This window comes from Cheilinus undulatus, linkage group 3 (genome assembly GCF_018320785.1).
Source record: "Cheilinus undulatus linkage group 3, ASM1832078v1, whole genome shotgun sequence".
Lineage (NCBI taxonomy): Eukaryota > Metazoa > Chordata > Actinopteri > Labriformes > Labridae > Cheilinus > Cheilinus undulatus.
In genome coordinates this window covers 9170653-9191849 of record NC_054867.1, presented here as the reverse complement: position 1 = coordinate 9191849, position 21197 = coordinate 9170653, and the positions used below count along the sequence as shown (strand labels likewise).

Here is a 21197-nt window from a genome sequence, read left to right as displayed (position 1 = left end):
CCACCCAACCAACTATCAGCCTCAACAAATTCCCCCATTAACCAAGCAACCAACCATTTATCCTGCCATTAACCAAGCTATGAATCAACTGTCCCACCAACCAAACAACACCAATCTTCCCACCACACGAATAATTAATTAACATCCCCATCAACTAACAAAGTAACCCTCTCCATGAACCATCAAACTAACCAATCAGCTAATACATAAATTATCTTATCTAGAAGGCATAAGGATATAAGTTTTTAATTTCCATTTATGCCTTCAGTTGTGTTTCAAACATCTTCATTATTCACTTTTCAAAACCTAGACCTTTCTTCAACAAGTTCACAGTGCTAACAGCTGAGCTACTGTTCCGCCCATGCTAAAACCTGTTCTGTGATTTAACCTCATTATGCTATCAAAGCTGACACTCTTAGTGATGCCAACTGAGACAGTATGGTGATGTCACTGTTGGAATCCTGACAGGCCATCTCAGTTTGGTGATGCATATTTTTACTTAATTTATCATTTCATATGTCTTAGATTGCTGCTACTTACTAAACATACATGCAGTGTGAGGACACAAGATGTATTCAAGGACACAAAATCATTGACAAGATCCAGCTAACCCACATTGTAAACGACTGAATTTATCAAAAAAAAAAAAAAAGACTGCATAGTTATCTGTGGGTCAACAGTTATGCCTCAAAGCAATGTCAACCTGATTCAAGTGCCACCCCAGTATTTACAGTACTTTGCAATGAACAGTATTCCAAGTTCTGACCATTACACCAACAGGGACTGTAACAACATTGTGTTTGCCGCTATAACAGCTTCCACTCTTCTCGGAAGGCTTTCCATGAAATTGTGGAGTGTTTCTGTGGGAATTTATGCCCATTCATTCTGTAGAGTATTTGTAAGGCAAGGCACTGATGTTGGATGAGAAGGTTCCTCTCAATCTCCATTCCAGTTCATCCCAAAGATGCTCGATGGGGTTGAGGTCAGGGCGCTGTGCGGGCCAGTCAAGTTCTTCCACACTGAACTTATCAAACCATGTCTTTATAGTCCTTGTTTTGTGCACTGGGGCACAGCCATGTTAGAATAGAATATGGCCTTCCTCAAACTGTTGCCCCGAAATATGAGAGCGTAGCATTGTCCAAAATGTCTTGGTGTGCTGAGGCATTAAGACTTGCCTTCACTGGAGACAAAGAGCCATGCCCAAAACCTGAAAAAACAGCCCCATACCCTTATCTCTCTTCCACCAAACTTCAAGGTTGGGTCTATGGAGTCAGACATCCACCAATCCCAGATTCGCCCTTCACAAAAAAAGCATGATTAGCCAAATGCTTTTGTCCATACAGCATATATTACAAGCATTAACTTTTTTTTTTAACCTGTCCAAAACATAACGGCATCATCTTTTAACATATTTATTGCAGTTTAATTTTGATAAAATCTCTTTTGGAAACAAAATACTGTAGATCTATTGGGTTGTAGTTATATTGTGGATGTTATAGGAATTGCTATAGATCTATTAAGCTGCTATTCACCTAAGTCAGATGGACTGGCTCTCTAATGCTTAAAATAAATGCAGGTAAATGGTGTTAATCTTGTAAATCTTGTGATTGATCAAGCTAAGCCTGACAAACAAACTATTCAGTGTCATATGTACTCCATCTCCTTTGAAGAGTCTTTGTTTCTGACTTTTCTTTTTATTCGTTCTAGAAAAAATACCGTGACTTCCGCCTTCAAGGGGTGCTGGACTCGACATTAAACAGTAAGATGTATGACACGGTGAGGAACCGGCTGACACTGGAGGAAGCTACAGCATCAGTGAGAGAAGGCGGGATGCAAGGCATTTCCATGAGAGACAGCGATGAAGAGGACGATAACTAGAACAAAGGGCCTGAAAACAACGGGAATGTCAGAGCCTTTCAGGAGAGTGAGCGGTATACAGCCTGAGAACCCATGCAGCCTTCCCCCAAGGTCAAACAATGTGACCAAACATCCACCGTGTCCCTCCATTCTTTGCTTTGTCAGTTTTGTTCTTGTTAGTTAGACATTTTTGTTTGAATTTATACAAGAATATGATGTCTTTGTCTATAAAAACTTGCATGATGCAAGGCTTTCATATCAGCGCTTTGGATTTTGATATTTCCACTGTAGACTCATCGAGCTTTGATCCTTCCATTGTCCAGATTTAGATCACTAAAGCCAACTTCTTAAAGATAATACCTTGAGTAGATGGAGTGGATGCTTGATTGATTAAGATTGTCCATTGCCAACAGGTGGCAGTCATTGACTGACTGCAAAGCCCACTTGAAAAGTTTGTTAGATAAAGTGAGCATCTTCTGAAGAGGAATGCCAACTAATCGATCAAAGCAGCCAAAACTCTGAGGTTGTACCTTATGCTGTCCATCTACTCCCTCCTGTGCACACTTTCAGTCCATCACTCATGCTGTTACTTATGCATAGTCTGTTGGATGTATCAAAATCATATGGAAAAACTATATCACAACCCATGTTTTCAATCAGGACATCAGCAGTCAAATAAATGTTGCCAAGCTCTTATTTCAAGTCAGTCAGTGATGCAGAAGATTGATGTCTCCTGATGAAGGAGTAAAGTAAGGCCAAAATCGACTCATTATATGTGTGAGACAAGCATGAGTGTGACACTGATCACTCACCATGTGTAGCAGCCTTATACATTACATAAAATTGAAAAATGCAGGTGATTACATCAATATGAAGTTCATCAGTAGGCGGCCATGTTTCTGTGACAGTATGCCCGGATTGGGAAACTCACATGTTGTAATCCTGTTGTACTGTTATTTTTTAGGTTGCTTATGAGGTAAATGTTGAGGCTCTAATGACCATTTTTTTAATTTAAGCTTCCAATTTAAAAGTCACAACAAAAATAATGGAATTAGAGTGATAGAACCATTATTTTCAGTAGGCTACTGTTTAACAGCGAGAATCCAAATCTTAACATTTCAGTATGATGTACTTCAGTTCCACAGAGCTCAACAGGCTAGAAACCCCCACAGGCTAGAAACCCCCATATACATAGAAACATGTATGATAATCCATATTGAAAACAATAAAACTACCTCAAAAGCAATTAATCCATAATAGCACAAAACTGAAAATGTCAATGCAACAAGCTTTTTGCTACAAAGGAGGATAATGGCAGAGCTTAACCTCCTCCACCCCAGCCTCCTCCTTCATAGCATAAAGCTTGTTGCACAAAACTGAAAATGATGACGCAACAAGCTTGATGCTATGAAGGAGGAGGCTGGGGTGGAGGAGGTTAAGCTTCACTAGCAGCAGCAGAAGCATGGTGCATCAGCATTAATGCAAGCAGGGATTTGTGAAAAGTAAGTCATATTTAAACACGTCTCTGTGTTGGGAGAAAGAGCTGTGATTGGCTGTGGGAGCTGGAGTCGATAATTGGGATCAGCTGGGCGTATGACTGCTGTGTCCTGCATGAACTAAAGCTAGGCTTCATTAGCAGCAGCCAACAGCTGAAATTTATGGTTCCACAAATCAGAAACATTGCTATAACACTTTAGGATTGTGAGTAATGTAGGGCTGTTGACCGAGATGCCAAATAAACTGTGTTTTCATAAAGGTAGAGGTTGGTAATATACTTGCTTGTGTCTATATGTATATGAACAGATTGTTTTCCCATCTAAACCATCTTTCGTTGAAATACTGCTGTTAGATTCTCTTGTAGTGGTAACTGCTGAAGTGTCCCATGCAAAGGTGGGTTCAACCACTCAAAGATGTTTGCAATGAGATTGGAAATAATCCATGTTTTTCTTAAAATGACAGATTACAAACAAGCCTGAGTCTTCTACATGACCATATATCGTTTCAAACTGCAGTAGCTCGTGTTAAGTCTACCTTGTATGGCTGTGCCATTATGGGCAATAATTAAATCTAAACAAACAGCATAGACTGATGTGGCTGAAAAGAGACAGTAAGAGGTGCTCAAAAGGCATTTTTTTCAAATTTCAGGGTGGATGCATCTCATCTGAAACTCTGGGATTTAATTACTCTTTGACAATACAAGGTACAGGTGGTACTTAGTCATACCTCAACATCCTAGATGTAAGCCTCAATTCAGCTACTTTTTTTATTTTTAATCCTTTTGGGGTACTGGAAAATTCATCAGACCGCCCATTGATGAGAAAAATGGCCACCAAACTGAACCAGTGATAAAGTAACGTAAATAATAATGGTACTTGAAGAGAAACAGTAATAAAAAGCAGTAAAATAAAAACAGTTGTCAGATCTATGACAATAACCCAGAATAAAAAAAAGACATGACATGATAACATTTGAGCTTCCTTTCCTGAGCGTAGCGTCACAGAGACATGGCCGCTGTGGTAATACACTCCACTGATGGCATGCAGAATACTTTGTAGTACCTTCTTGTGTTCAGGAGCTTTTCTGTTGCTTTTTGCATTTTTTCCACATTGTCAAAGGTTTATATACATAGGACTGTTTTAGGATGCTCAGAAGAATAACTACTAAAACACTTAAATGATTCAGACCTTGATATTACACTTATACTGACATTTATTCAAAAGTTTGATATTTAGCCAATAAATACTATCAGATGCTTATAGCTGATCTCTTACCTACCCCTGTTGGACATTTTGAAGGTTCTCCTGAATCCTAATGAGCAATATGAATTATCATTTTGTAATTAATTTAAAGAGCAAGGCACACATTATTTTCTTTTCTGGAACTGTGAGTGTGGTTACAGTGTGTTCTGTAGCTGTAAAATGGTCACACAGTGGACCTGCATCATGTTTAAACAATAAAATCTTGTATATTTAAAATGTGCTGTAACATGATGTGACAACAGTGACTTTCATCTGTTTAAGGGCAACAATTAAAATATGTCTCTAACAGTCAGAACTGCTGCACAGCAAATGATGTCCAACTCAAAGTCAGCAGTACAACTACTGGAGGAGTAATTTTAGTAATACACTGACTTAAATGGACCTACTCACTTATCTAAGTTTGTTCTTTTACCTGTTTTCTTGTAAGGAAATTGGTTCCATCTCGTCCACACAGAAGTATATTTTGTCTCATTAAATCTCAGTTGGGTACTGTCTATTAGCAGAAGAGCTAGAGTTGTGTTAGTCTAATGCAGTCTCAATATGTCTTGGTTTTAGCCGTTGTGTAGCACAGATTCAACTGTAGGATTGTTTTTGCAGGATGTAGTTTGTGAATCTGTTGAACTTTATTACATAATACAGTTAAAACACAATAGGTGAACTACCCTAACTGTTATAATAAAAGGGTGGACAAAATAAAAGGAAAATATTTTCGCATGATGCAATATAATTCAGCAAACTACAAACTTCAAAATGTACAGTTGAATCACTAAACTTGGTTTTAAACTTCAACCTTAATGAAGGTTGAGACTGTTTGATTAAATAGTTTTAATTTTAGTTAGGTGTACCGATTAAACTGGAAACACGTACGTGATTTTTATTTATTATTATCTAATAATCAGAGTCAGTAGAGCAGAGGCTGCCATCATTAATAACCTCTTCCTAAACAGGGGTGTTTCTAAATTCAGGATTAGAAATGTAAAAAAAACAAAAATTACCAGGACTGATCTGAAGCTGGTGAGTGTGCTGCTAAAGCTGTTTTTATACGGGCCCTTTTGCAAATTCTGGAGAAATTCAGGACAGGAAGCAAGATGTGATGTAGTACCCCAATTTAATAAAAAAGTGGGGTGTTTTGTAAAATGTAAATCAAAACAGAATGCAATGATTTGCAAATCTTATAAATCCATGTTTTATTCACAATAGAACATAACACTTCAGATGTTGAAACTGAGACATTTTACCAGTTCATGAAAAATACTAGCTCATTTTGAATTTGAGGACCTGTTGCAATCAAACTAATTGGCTGCAAAATGCTCCTTCACCTGTTTTTCATGAGTGTCTCTTACTTTTCCAGCCTTTTGTTTCCCCGTCTGTACTTTTTTAAAATGTGTTGCTGCGAACAAATTCAAAATTAGCTAATATCTCTCATGAAATGTTAAAATGTCTCAGTTTAAACATCTGAAATGTTGTTTATGCTCTACTGTGAATAAAACATGGGTTTATGAGATTTCCAAATTACTGCATTCTTTTATTTACATTTTACACAGTGTCCCAGCTTTTTTGAAAGTGGTGTAAAAAATCCTGCCAAAGTGGCATCTAAAGTGACAGATGAGGACACAGTTTTGACAGTGTCTTGTCTTTAACATCAGTGCCACATGCTTTCTGATATATTCTGAGTATTGAGTAAATATCACAAAGATCTTTTAATCAACCTGATATTAAATCGTTCCTAAGGTGTAAACACTGATGACTAAAATGAAAGTTTATTAACTCTTGTGACACCACCAAATTATTTTAGTATATTATTGACCAACGCTTCAGTAATGTACTTTACTCTACTGACAGTTAAAGTTCTTTCAGTAGTGAAAAAACAGCATTTTTCCCTTCAAAAGTAAAGTGAGACTCAGTACATAAGAATGGTGACAAGCTGCCTACATGTAAATCGATCAGTGATTGATCTGACGTTTACAGCCAAAATTAATACTTTGACTTTATACATCTGACTTTTTTCTTTCCTTTCTTCCTTTTCAGAAATATCAATACTGATTTTATCTCACTTACTGACCCATTTTTAACTTTTTCACATTTTCAGTTTTAAAGAAATGATCTATTTTTGTCCAATTCTATTTAAACGTGGAGTTGATTTGCCATGAATTATTTCAGTTCTTGTTCTTGTATGTTCTTCATTTCTGGATGTATGATGGGGTGATTTTTTATAAGGGATGAAGGGAAGTTTTGTCTGCTTGTACTTTCCCTCTGTCTGCTCTTTTCTATACTGTTCTAGAGCCGTGTGTCACAAGTGCTGCATGTCCCCAGTATTCACTCCCCAAAGTGTTTTTTGCTCCATGTGTGAAGTTTCCGGTGGGTTCGTCATGCTTCTGCCTTCTAGAAGAACCCACCAAGGCCAAGAACATTTAAATAAAGGTGAATGGCAAACGTGGAAAGAATGGGTTGACTCTTTCATTCCTTCAGCTTAGGAGAAAATTTTACTCCCCAACAGTCTAAAAATGGCTGTTTCTTGTGCTATTTTGGACAAAGAGCTAACCATTAAGAGTATTGTGTGGACAGACTGCAAAAAATACATATTTTAATCCTCAGCCGTGACCTCCTTCCCTCCCCCATGGCAGCATTTTCTTAAGAAACAGAGTCCGAGATTAATGCAGCGGATTAAAGCATCAGTCATCTTGAGAGTTGATATTACTGTTGAGAAGGAGATTGGAAGAATAGGAGATCAAATAAGTCATGACCAAAATCAAATCAAGAGGCCAAGATGGAAGCTAAGACTAAAGTCGGAGGGGATTAGATATTATATAGTCCCAAATTAAAAGAAGATAGGATATCTTTTAATTATGTTATAGACAGAGGGAAACAAATCCTTCTTGGAAGAGCCAAGAAAAACAAGATTTGGGAGGAACTGAGGTGAATCAGACCAACCATCGAAATTTGACTTTCTCCCTGGAGAATCCTGACACTCCATGGGTTTAGTCTGGTCAGATTTATGGAGCTGTTTTCTGGAGAGAGACAAATTTTCTGCAACATGATGTAGCCCAATTATACAGCAAATACATACTGAAGAGGTACACAAACAATTAGATTTACTTTTTTGTAAAGATTCCAGACATTTTTCTAGCTTTGAAAAAAAGTGTTGAGGATTAAAAATATTCCAGAATTTGGTGAAATTATACAGATTTTTATGCCTGAAACAGAAAAAAAGTTGTTTTTGACTAACACACACTCACTGAATGGCAGCGTGGCAGATATATACACTATATGGACAAATGTTTTCAGACACCTTGCCATTACACCAACAGTGACTGTAATGACATGGCATTCAAATGCATGTACTTTAATATGAAGTTGGTCTCCCTTTTTGCAGCTGTAACAGCCTCCACTCTTGAGTGTTTCTGTGAGAATTTGTGCCCATTCATTCTGTAAAGCATTTATGAGGTCAGGCACTGGTGTTGAACCAGAAGTCCTGGCTTGAGATCTCAGTTCCAGTTCATCCCAAAGGTGCTCAATGAAGTTGAAGTCAGGGCTCTGTGCAAGTTCTTCAATAAAACCATGCCTTTATAGTCTTTTCTTTGTGCTCTGGGGCTTAGACATGTTGGAATAGAAAAGGGCCTTCCCAAAACTCTTACCACAAAATTGGAAGCATAGCACTGTCCAAAATGTCTTGCTTAGGGCTGTAAAGACTAATCAAATTAATGATAAATAACTTGTGTCCACAATTAGTGCACTTTTTTGAATCGTGGTTAATCACATGCTTTATTTTCCCTTTCAATACACTTTGGTTAGGCCATTTTAGAATCTCACTGGAGCTACATTTATGTAAAAAAGTCCACCACTGCTCCCTAATGTCTCATGTTACTATAAAAAAATGACAGCTCTGTGGACAAGTCAGCATCATCTGAACCTTTTTAATGTCCTCTTATTTCATTTTCAATCCATAACAAGGTCCTTTTCCCGTGGTTAAGCTCATGTTAAGATCTTTGATTTACCAATAAAAATATCCAAACAGGAAGTCAATTACCCTTAGTTTAAGACAAAAAAAAGTACAATAATCAAAAAGTGACACAAAAGCAGTTTAAAGTTTTTTGAAGTGCAAAACAAAAGGGTACAATTAATTGAGATTAACTACATAAAGTCTAACATTAATTGCAATAACAATTGTAATCTTTTGACAGCCCTAGTCTTGGTATGCTGAAGCATTAAGATTGGCCTCCACTGGAGTTGAGGGGCCTAGCCCCAACTCTGAAAAACAGCCCCACACCATCATCCCTCCACTTAACTTTAAAGTTGGAACAATGCAGTCAGGCATGTAACGTTCTCCCAGCATCCACCAAATCCAGACGTACCCATCTGACTGCCAAACAGAGAAGCATGAATAATCACTCCACAGAACATGTTTCCCCTGCTCCACAGTCCCATTAATACCATATTATGTGCCTTAGCGGTCATCTGTGGCTGAGTTGCTGTTGCTCCTCAACGTTTCCACTTTCTAATAATATCACTTCCAGTTGAGTGTGGAATATCCAGCAGGGATGTAGTGGGAGCTTCATGGAATGGGTTTCCATGGCCGAGCAGCTGCCAAGTGTCGGGTGGAGTAAAGCACACTGACTGTGGAGCAGTGGAAACGTGTTCTGTGGAGAGACATATACTTCTCTGGCTGTCAAACAGGGGATTCTGAGTTTGGTGGATGGTGGAAGAACATTACCTGCCTGACTTCATTGTGCCAGCTGTGAAGTTTGGTAGAGGGATAATGGTATGGGGCTGCTTTTTGAGTTAGGGTTAGGGTTAGGCCCCTGATCTCCACTGAAGGCCATTCTTAATGCTTCAGCATACCAAGACATTCTGGACAATGCTATGTTGTGCCCCAGTGCACAAAACAAGGACTATAAAGACATGGGTTGATGAGTTCAATGTGAAAGAACTTGACTGACCTGCACAGAGCCTTTGACCTCGACACCATGGAGCACCTCTGGAATGACCTGGGATGGAGATTGTGAGCCAGGCCTTCTCATCCAACCTTCAAAGAGCCGTTAAAGCTGCAAAAAGGAAGTCAACTCCATATTAAAGTACATGAATTTGAATGCCATGTCAGGTGGCTGAATTCTTTTCTCCATATAGTGTTCATTTAAAAAGAGTTAATCAATTAGTTTTCCAAAATATGTTGGTTTGTCCATGTAGGTGTTAATTTTACTCCCAATTAATGAAGTTGTTTAGTGTTTAGATTTTTACCAGATATGAGCTGCATTAGAAACATTCAACATTTGGTAGACTGATTTTTTTCTGATTGATATTTTTTAACCTAATTCGAGTTGTTCCCCTTGTCTTTGACTATTACTAAGTCAGTGCCTGCTTCTGTAAAACTATCACTGAAATAATGTTCTCATATCCAGTGATTCATGCTCAGAAATGAAGGCTGCTAGAATTTTAGGAGGTTGTGAAGAAGAATACTGAAGAGGAAAGGCCATTTGAGTTAATGTAACAGAGACTTCACATGCACTTAACTGTCTCTACTGAGGCTCTTCCTTTATATCTTATACATAAGAGAATAATCAACAGCAAACGCACAAAGCAGCCAACCTATTTTAACATCCAATCTGCAGTGTCGGTGAGCTGCCTCGCAATATCACTCATTTAATTTCCCCACGAATATCCAGACATGATTGGGCGAGACACGACACCGGGACAGATTAATGGGCCTGGAGATTTATGCCGGCACGACCTGAGCTGCTTTGGCTTTTAAGCTCCAATCAAGAGGGGAAATGGGAAACGATAACTGTATCAAAATAAAAAGAATCTCCAACTGACCATCACAGTGAGAGCTGGCCCGAGTCTTAGCGCTGACAGGCCGCTGCTGTACTGCGGGGAGTCCTGCCGTGATACGGATGTGAGAACGAGCCGTTCCGACACATTGAGTCCATCAGGCCGTCTCCAACATGATACGTGTGGATAATGGCAACAGGAAAATGAAAAGATGAAGAGAGAAATCAGCCCATGTGTAGACACTCAAGCTGCCAAATAAATTGCTCTGTGATTTGTTGTGGAGAGGCATTTCATTTACCATGCTTTTCACGGCGTCCTTTAAGGTAAACAGCATCAAAACACAGCCCCAGAGACGTGGTTATTTTCGTACGGCTGCTTTGCGTGCCAGAAGTGTCAAAATTGCCTGCCATTTGAGAGGGCAGGTAGATGTCAGATCCTTTAAATATGAGCGGCCCCCAAAGCCTCTTATGTTTGCCTCCCTGTGCACAAAAACCTTCTTATCGTGGCCTTAAGAGGGGACAACAAGCCTGCTGATTAATTTTAGATCTTTTCCATGAAAAGAGTAGCTTACAGTTTAAAGCAATCTCGCTCAATATTCAGGAAAGACATGAGGCCAGATTGTGTTATACCTCAGGGATGAATATTACCCAGGACTGTTTGTCCTGTTTCATAGTCGTTTACCATGAAAGCCCATATGGGGATCAACAGTATCACCGCCTTAAACTGGGTCTGCTGAGGCCACTGTTATTATTAGATGGATGTCAGAAGTTAATCCTCCCCCCTGCAGCCACATTTGATTGTGCACACTCTTTTCTTTTTACCAGATATTTCCCTCAAAAGGCTCATTTTCCACTGCTTTAACTACAAGCCATCTAAGAAAAATATGCATGGCATTTCAAATAGACTCATATAAAGGCGATGCTCAGCAGAATTATGCATATTTTGCAGTCTTTTAACTATGCAGCACATTGTTTTCCTACGTAAAACTGCTGTATAGATGGATAATGTGGTGCAGCCATGAAACTAATTCATTTCAAATAATACTGCAAAACAAAACAAGTTTACATCCAATTATCCAATTAAATATGATAACAGTATAGTATAACTAGGTCAAAGGTTAAGAAAACATTTGGTAAACAGACAAAACTGAGCAATATTTGATTATGACAGTATCACTGACATAAGAATATAGTGTAAAATATAATTAGGACCTGGCAAGTTGCGAAGCTGAACTTTGTCTTTGAACAGGAATTTATTTTAGGATATTTTTCTTATATTTTTGGAGATTTTATTGGAAGTTTTTCCAAAGGGAAATTTTGAGTATTTCCACATTTTCATGGGAATTAGTTTGGGTGTACGGGGAAGTTTGCTTGGAAATTTTTAGGCAATTTTGGTAAATGTAGCTAATTTTGATAATTTTACCTGTGGATTTGCTTTGAAATTCTTTGGCATCCTCAGGGAAAATTTGGAAATGAATTTTTTTAATCCTGGGATTTTTTGATGGGGATTGTTTATTTGGGTGTGTGTGTGTGTGTGTGGGGTCCTTTTCAATTTCTAGACTTTTGTACAAATTTGTTAGGATCATTTTCATGGAAATGATGGTGATGATGATTATGTTTAAAGGTCAGCCTTGCCTTTGAACTGAAATTAATTTAGACCAAAAATGATGTCCAATATCCACATAAATTCCCTGAAATTCCAAAGAAACTACATACAATTTTTATGAGAAATTTCTAAATTTCTAAATATAAATAATAAAAAGTGCCCTAAAATTCTTCAAATATTACTCAAAAGATTTTAAGTGAAACTTTATCATAAAGCCTAAATTTAAACAAAGATTCACCCAAAAATTCCATGTAAATTCCTGAAAAAAATCCCCCTGAATCTCAAAGCAAATTATCCAGAACATACAAATTAATACCCTAAGATTCCATGAAATTTTCAAAAAACAAACAATAAAAAAACATCCTAACAAATTCTCTGAAAATTCCATAAAATTCTAACAAACACTCGAGACTTCCCCCCTCCAAACTCTAGAATTGAAAAAAAAAAAAAAATCTCAAGTTTCCTTGAGAATACTCAAATATTTCAAAGCAAATTACCGCCCAAATGCTACATTTCTATTGGTTGGTTAGTCGACATAGGTTGTAGCAGCAGTCACATTGTGAGATGGTTATCTTAAATTTTTGACACTGTCAGAATTTTATCTCAGGCTATCTTTGGTTAACCTTGCAAAGCAGATGGATACGCCCATTCCCTTTTCGATCACTGGGGAATCCAGCTTGCAAAGCTCCCATCTGAACCCTTTGGGCCCAGTTAAAAAGTGACAGGACCAATCAGTGATGAGGGGCAGTACTTTCAGGCGCAGCAGAGTAGTGACGTAAACAAGCAGCAGCAAGAGCTGGTGCAGTTATGGAAGAAGAGATTAGCGTGGATGCTGCTAAAGCACCAGTTTTATCAGAACTTGAAAACATTTCTTTGTTGAAAGAAGAACAAAGAACAGCAGTGAGTTGTTTTATTTTCAAAAATGACAAAAGTCGACTACTTACATGTCTATAGTCGCCATGTATCGCATTATTCCTCAGTAGCTGCGCACGTGCAACTCGATAACGGCTACGTCACGTGTTTTGTTGCTCTGATTGGCCCGTAGAGATGTGACAGACAGAAGGTTCATCCAATCACACTCAGAGTTTTTTCAAATCCTCTGCCTTTTCACAAACGTTTCCTATTGAAGCTTTCCCAGATGGATGTATGAAACACATCCATCTGGTGTGTCAGGTTAATCTTTGGTGGCAAGACCAGGACAACGGCCGTCTGTCAACCTGTCTCACAGTGTGACGTGGGGCCGATGTTTAAAAGCTACAACCAAAGATATCGCTGCGATAGGTCTTTTCTTTGGCTGGGACGGCCCAAAACCACACAGTGTATACCAGGCTTCAGACAAATGACTCAGATGTATGCGGCTTTTGATAAAAGCTTAATGCTTAAAACTTAAGACGTTCAATGATAACTAGCGCCAACATTCACAAATGAAAGTAATTCAGTAAATATAAATACATGTAAAAGTTGTATTACAGTACTTGCTGCTTCATTCCAGAGATACTGAGCCTGGTCATAAATGCCTGCCGTCATAGTTCACACAAATCTAAAATTACTGAATAAACTTATTTAGAGAGAAAAGAAGGTAAACCAGACTGAGCAGTTAATGACTGTTCATAAACAGTTTCGGTCTCTAGTTTAGCCTCCTTACTGCACTAAACACAAAACGCTTTCAAAGAAGGAAAATGAACAAGCTCAAAAACAAACATCGCGTCAGACACATTTTCTGATCCATCAAATCAAAAAAGATCAAATGGGACTGTTTGTCCTTTTGATAAATCCTTGCCTGTGGGAATTTTGAATTTTATGATAATGTCCTTTTTTATTTCTGCATCAGTGAAATATTAATGTAGTTTTATGTAATTTATTCAGTTCATATAAAAAGGTAAACTCAGGTGTGTGCTGCCTTTGGCCCTTTCAGGTGAGTCAGGTAGAGAAAAGCCTCGCTCAGAAGTCTCTGGGGACAGAAGCAATGTACGCATCAGTGCGTGAAGGCCTGCAGGAAGAGTTTTCCTTCAACTCTTTAACATAAACTCTGCAGGATTTGAGTCAAAAGACTCTGGCTGTAAAGAAATAATGGGTACAGAGATCAGAGACTCATCATATTTGGCAGAGAAAATGCAGATGATGCATGCTTGTCCAGGTTCATTTGAATCTACCAAACCAGACGGTCCACTGACTGGCTGACCCTTTTTTGTGATGTTGGAGCCCTAAAGGAGGAACTGTTCTCTCTGAAGGTTATGTAAATACAGATGGAAACTGTGCACTTTGGTAAAGTTGTGCAATTCAGTGCACAGAACTGAATAATGTTTAATTTGGAGAAAATAAAATTTGTTTTCTCTCCTTACTGCATACAGGAGAATGACTTAATGTCTTTACATTCATTTGTTGAAACAAAGCATTCTACAAATAATCTATTTATTTACCAAGCAGAGCCCTTGGGACCCTCTCTGCTGGATGAGAAAAAAATCCTTGTGCAACAAGCGTTGATTAGGTAGGCTGAACGTTTCTGGTAATCCTAAGGTTCTCCTCCTATGTCCTACCACCACTCTGCTCTGCTTCGTTCGATATACGCTGTAGGTCTATTTTCAATGCTGGCCGCTGCCAAACTGCGTCAACACCTGTCAAACAGAAAGCTTCAAAAGGAAGTCACAAGCGTAGAATATCCAGTCCTTTCAAAATACAACACAATACACCGACTTCCCATTGCAAATCATCACTATATCAACATTATGTCTTATCCTGCAGCGAGAGCAAAGGGTCACCGAAAGGGCTGGGGGGTCACAGAGCTACAACGGTGCCATTGATGAGGAAAAGTTAACTTAGGCAAAGAATTTTACATAAAACCACAGATCCTTTCAACAAACATTAACCTTTTAACTTCCTAATATACTCAACCAATGACGGAAGCAATAATATCATGAATTTATACGGCAATGGATGATTATTTAACCCCAAAAGGTAAAATCGCCGCTGTTGACATACTATTCCAGCGTGATCTCTGACCACTGATCAGGGCTGCACGCTGTGCTTCCAGTGGGCGAGGTTGCTGGTCTTCAGTCGGAGCAAACCTGTGGCGCATTGATGTGTGGTGTAGTCATTCTATGTGGAAATTGCTGGTAATCCATCCATCTGCTGACAGTGGGGATAAGATCAACCTCAGACTTGGACTGGCTGCAGGGGTTGACGGGTTTGCTGAGCAAGACTGTGGTGTTCCTGGTATCTGAACATGGTAACAAAAGTCAGAGTCTTTCGATCCTTGGTGCTTCCGGTCTTACTTTACTCTTGTGAGGCCTGGATCTTGACTGATGGCCAGAGGCGCCAAATGGACTCCTCCGTTGCGACTTCTCTTAGTATTTTTTGGGTAAGACCGTAAATGCTGACATGCTAGGGAGAGTAGGAATGGGAAGGGTCAGCTACCTAATACAGGAGTAGTAGCTGCACTTTTACTGGCAGGTGGCTTGCTTTCCCCGGCCTGATTCAGCTAACTGCATACTGAGTGCCAAGGACCTGGATGGCTGGTGCCAGGGGTGGCTGCATTCTTCGTGGAGGGGTCAACGATGGGGCATGGGCCTGGCGCAGGCCTTGAGGATGGCCATCGGGAGGCCAGAGCAGGCCAGGACCAAGGGTGATGCGACAAAGTGCTGAACCTGCATGTGCTCCCATACCTGACCTGGTGTTAAATTTGCAATTTCGAATTTCCAGTGCATGAGTCAGAAGTTTTCAAGAGAATCCCTCTGTGTTTTGATATATTGTGTTCAAAAGCAAGGGATGAACATGATGAACAATGACCGTGACCTTTGACCTTCAAAAGGTAATTATCCTTGAATCAGAGTGGACATTAATTGCAAAGAGGTGCAGATACTAAAATCTGGTTCATATTAAACTGTGTGGTCTTTGGTCTCTTTAAAGTGACCAATGTTGGCTCAGTGTCTCTCTCTGACACCTGGACACTAAAGGAAAAAAAGCTCAAATTTTCCCACACTAAAGTGGCCTCACTAAATTCTCATCCCTAAACATCTGAACATTTGACATCTCCCCCCATGTTCCACCTTAAAAAGGTGTCGGGGCAGCTTTGAATGTTCAGTTCTTTGTTTCCCAGCTTCATTCATCTCAACATCAACACTCGAGCGGGCGGGGGGCATCAAAGGGCAGCAGCAGAGGAGAGGAGAGGGTCACAGAGAAAAGATGTGAGCAGGGATGTTTGGGGAGAATAAAAAGGCCAGGAGTGTAAAAGTGGCCAGGGGGTGAATGTTGAATGGAGCGGGTGGAGGGCTGGGGACGAGGTGGGGGGGAATGTGTGGTGACAATCTGCCGAGGAAACAGAGGACTGAAGTGAACCGAGGGGCAGGTTGCTCAAGTGGTTGCTTTATTGAACCAACGTCTGTTATCTCCACTCTTTCACACTGAGACGGGGGGAAAAAAGATTGGGTGGAAAATACTCAAGCAGACACCGTGTGTACCTCTGTGTGTTTTAGGACATTTTTGTAAAGTGAGGTCACTGAGGTGTTGCTTTTTTTTAGACTAGGGGGAGGGGACTTGTACAGCTCTTGGTCCATGATTAAGACAAGACTTAATTACCTGAGGTATGAATTGTTTAAATTTTTGGACATAGAGTTATTTAGATACTGATACCGGTATTTAAGTTCATAGTTTTCAGAAGGAATTTCCAAAAAGCACCAAGGTAAGAAGTCCACAAACCAATTTAGCTTGTACACCTAAATATTCTTTATTCATAAATGTTTTAACCAAAGCGAAAGTATATGGCATATTTTTCATTTACACTTACATCTTAGTAGTTGAATTATTTGCTGTTGTACCTTGCAGGCTCAGGACGTACATGACTACCTGATGTGTGTGATGTAAACTACAAACATGGTTACAGTAAATATGATGATAATTTAAAGTGCAAAACTAACACAATAAATATCATAATTAAAAGGAACATCAGATCAGCTCAGACTGCTCACCGGTTGTCAGATTACACTGTTTCTTAAAAAAATTTCCCCGTGCGCAAAGATGAAATGGTCTGTTATTTTTTCTTGAATTAATGACCCGTGTTAACTTGGGGTGTTACGGTGCACATAATTAAGAGTTTGATTTGTACCTTGGTTTTGGGGTCACAGTTCAGACTGTCAAGTAGCATACTACAACTTGTGCAATGGGACAATTAAGGCTGTACCAGTAGAGATCTTTCTGGGGCTTAGCCGAATCAGCAGAGCAATAGCGATTGTTTTTTTTAAGATTTATTTTGGGCTTTTTGTGCCTTTATTAGACAGAGGACAGTGGATAGACTCAGAAACAGGGATGAGAGAGCAGAACATGAAGCAAAGGGCCTCAGGCCGGATTCTGACCCAGGCCGCCCGCGATACATGATGATCGCCTTAAACCACTCGACTATCGGCGCGCCCCGAGCAATGGTGATTTTTCTCCACCATTTACTACTGCCTTTGCAGTCACTGACCACAGTAAGATATTTCATGTGGACTACAGCATGTGGCTGGGTTCCTGTTGTTCCTAAACACTTACACCTTCTAATAATATCAACAGTTGAAAACAGTTTTGCCACTTATTTTACTATTTAAACCCCTTTAAGCCACATTTTGCCACATTTGCCCCCTTACCCCATTTTTGCCACTTTTCTGCCATTTTAACCCATTTTTGTCACTTTTTACTCAGTTTTGCATTTCGTTGTGTCATATTTTCCCATTTTTGTAACTAAGTTTTGTTACAGCACTTTTGCCACTTTTCACCCCCTTTTGCCATTTTATACCCATTTTTGTCGCTAATTTTTGCCCCCTTACCCCATTTTTGTATTGTTTTTGTGCCATTTTAACCCATTTTTGTCACTTTTCACACAGTTTTGCATTTTGTGCAACATTTTCCCATTTTTGTAATTGAGTTTTGTTACCTTTTTTTTTGCTGATTTTCACCTATTCATGCATCTTGTCTATTCATATAAATCGATTTTTTCGCCACTTTTCACCTGCTTTTTGCCACTTTATGCCCATTTTATGCCCATTTTTTGTCACTTTTTCTCATTTTTGCCACTTTTTCTTACCACTTTTAACCCTTTTGCCACTTTATGCCCATTTTTGTCACTCAATTTTGCCACTTTATGGCCAATCTCTGAAACTTTTTATCAATTTTTGCCACTTTTAAACCATTCATGCATCTTGTCTGTTACATAAATCATTTTTTTTGCCACTTTTCACCCATTTTTTGCCTCTTTTCATTCTTATCCTATTCTTTTTCCTCAAAAAATTCTCATTTTCCTCTACTTTATGCATTCAGACATTTGTGCACATCATGATTTTGCTATGAAGTCTGAAGATACTTTCCTAATCATTTAGTTCAATTTAGTTCAACGAGCCCATCCACATTATTAACATCACTAATAAAAAGGTAATTCTGTTTTAACAAAAGGGGTTCACATTTTGAAAAGGGCTTTATTTTACTACAGCATAAATGAACTAAATTATTGTTTTGGGGTTTTTTGTTTTGTTTTGTTTTTGCGTTGATAAGAGTAATTGTTATTCAGGTTAAAAAATAAATAATGGTTATCACAGCTTGACTTTACAATGGACCATAATTTGTCTCATGGGCCCCCAGTTTGGCTTGGCCCCAGAAGAGGGCTCTTTGTTCATGCATGTTTGTTTGTTGTTATATTTTGCATGATTTTTGTTTAAATTAAGCATACTCCATAGATGATTGGCTCTGGTTCATCTTCATCCTTAAGCAAAAGGAAAATTATCTGAAAAAATTCCTCACCAAAATCAGTCTATGTTTGTGTGATAGTAAAACAAGGCTGTGTGACAGGGCACGTGGCAGCAGGCAAAGTGTGTGGTAAAGTGTGTGGGTAAAGTGTGTGGTATAGTGTGTGTATTTGTGTTTGTGTGTGGGGAGTCAACATGTTATTGAGGAGGCCAGGTGAAGAAGTGACAGGCTGAAAAAAAAAAAAAAAAAAGAAAACCCTTCAGGACGGAAACTCGGGCTGACAAAAAGCCTCACGCAGGAATCCAGTCAAACAGTCAGTTCTGCTGTTCCCAGCACAAACACGCCACATCGCCTTGACACTCCAGGTTTTCCTCTTTGTCGGCACCCATCGCCAAAAAACTTTTAGTCCTCTTTCAGTGAAAAGAAGGAAGTAAGCTGACACCGAGAGCTTTAAGTCAGCACTTCACAGTTTTTTGCTGCAGCCACAAAACTAAACCTCTGATTTAAAAAGTGAAAGCTCAATTTGTTTAATGTACGCTGAACTACATCTAGCTCTAATCAGTTAACTGTTTTTCTGAGGAAATCACCATGAATCTTTTATAGTAAGTGTAAACATTTTAATGGTGAATTGTTGCTGAAAAAGTTCTACAGTTTAATCCAAAGACTTCAAGACGGGTCTGGCTGCAGACCGCACTCTTACAAACCCTTCATCTGAAAAAACAAAAATCTCAAAAACGAAATGTTGTAAATTGTCGGTACAATGTACTTCCTTTTTTAAAACTTAAAAAATAGATATATTATAATAAGTAGAGTCTTGTAGTTACATTCATGAAATAACACATGGTAAACATTACAGACTAAGCAACATGTCATAAATGAAACAGAGAAAAAGATCAGAAGTCTAACCTGGGATTAAAAAATGCATAGATCCATTTTAGAAGTAGATACAAAAACGGTGGCTTTAGCTTTATTAGCTTTAGTGAAAGCTAACATAGCTGTGCTAGCATAGTAAATGTTACTAATAAGCCAATATAGCTAATTTGGCTTCAGCAACATAAGCTTAAGCAACATGAACTTTAGCAAATGTAAATAAAGCTAACCATTATATGTAGAGAATGTATCTATGTAGCCTACAAGCTTTGTGAGCTTAGCTGAGCTTTAGCTACATAGCTCTTTTATGTATCAATAGCAAGTAAATTTTATCAATGTGGTCGTTAGAAATTGAGGTAATACTATCACATATATTTTAAGTATGTAGCTTAGATTGCTGCTTTGTGAGCTTAGCTGTCTAGCTACATAAGCTATCTTTCTCCGTTATCTACAGCTAAAGCTAACATAGAGAACTTATCTGTGTAGCCTATATAGCTGCTTTGTGAGCTCGGCTTGAGCTCATCTATCGCTTTGTTAGTTTAAGCAATGTGAGCTTAGCAAATGTAGCTAAAGCAATGTAAATATGTAGCTTATATAGCTGCTGTTTAAGTTAAGTTTTAGCTCTGTTAGCTATGTTATCTAAAGCTGAGTTAAAATCTGTAGCTGAGTTTAAGAAAATGTCGGTAACCTTAACTTAGCTGTGCTAAGCTCTGATAATGTAAATTCATAGTTTATGTAGCAACTTTGTCAGCTTAACTTTAGCTCCTTTAACTACATAGCTCTGTTATCTATGTAGTTTATGCAGCAAACAGAGCTATTTAAGCTACGATGGCTGTGTTGAAATGATTTGATGCAGGACAAACTTTTTTCCAGTAAGAACTGTTTAGTCTTTTTATTTTGGGGCCTTTTCATGCCTTTATTTGATAGAGTAAGGACTTTGGATAGACTTGGAAACAGGACAGAGAGCGGGGAGAGACATGCGGTAAAGGGCCACAGGCCGGATTTGAACCCAAGCTGCCCGTGTACATGGGTGGCGCCTTAAACCACTCCACCATCTGCTCTCCCTGTTTAGTCTTTTTATAAACAGGTTTTGCAGCTCAGGTTTTTGACTGTTAGGTCTTGGTATCCTAGCCCTTACACTCGCCTTAAACGGCACTTTAATCCAATTTTTTTCCAAAGTCTACGCGTGTATTTCTGTTCCTAGATACACGGTGTCTCAGATGAACGGTTGTTAAAGTGGCCATTAGAAATGAACTGTCAGCAGCCAGACTTCTGCTCTTTATTATTTATCAGAAACTTGTTAAAAACGTTTGTATCTATTACTGCGCCTGTAAGAAAAAAGGTTAAAATCCAAAACTTGTATGTTGTGGCTCTTATCAAAACTGTCGGCTAAACTTCTTTTGAATCGAATACTGCCTTTTCAGTGGTAAGTAGTTGACTGACAGTTGGTCATTATTCTGCAGTAGGCTCAGATAAGCTGGTTTCCTGTTGTGAAGGAGGGATGAAAAAAAATAGCCTAGCTAATGGCTAACTCTGCTATGGTGTACAATCCATTGAGAAAAGTTGTCAAATGACTCATTTGTGTTTTAATGATTTCCAAAGACATGAAAATGTATCCATGAGACTCCT

The 21197-nt window shown here is 38.8% G+C and overlaps 1 protein-coding gene across 3 annotated transcripts in view; it reads left to right on the top strand.

Moving 5' to 3' along the window:
• cadpsa (Ca2+-dependent activator protein for secretion a) overlaps positions 1-3169 on the top strand; it is a 297442-nt gene extending 294273 nt beyond the window's left edge. For all 3 annotated transcript variants that reach the window (XM_041783235.1, XM_041783234.1, XM_041783236.1), the window contains one exon: positions 1708-3169. In XM_041783235.1, the coding sequence (XP_041639169.1) occupies positions 1708-1878 (171 nt within the window). In that variant the 3' untranslated portion in view covers positions 1879-3169. The remainder of the gene's footprint in view (positions 1-1707) is intronic.
• The last annotated feature ends 18028 nt before the right edge of the window (positions 3170-21197 follow it).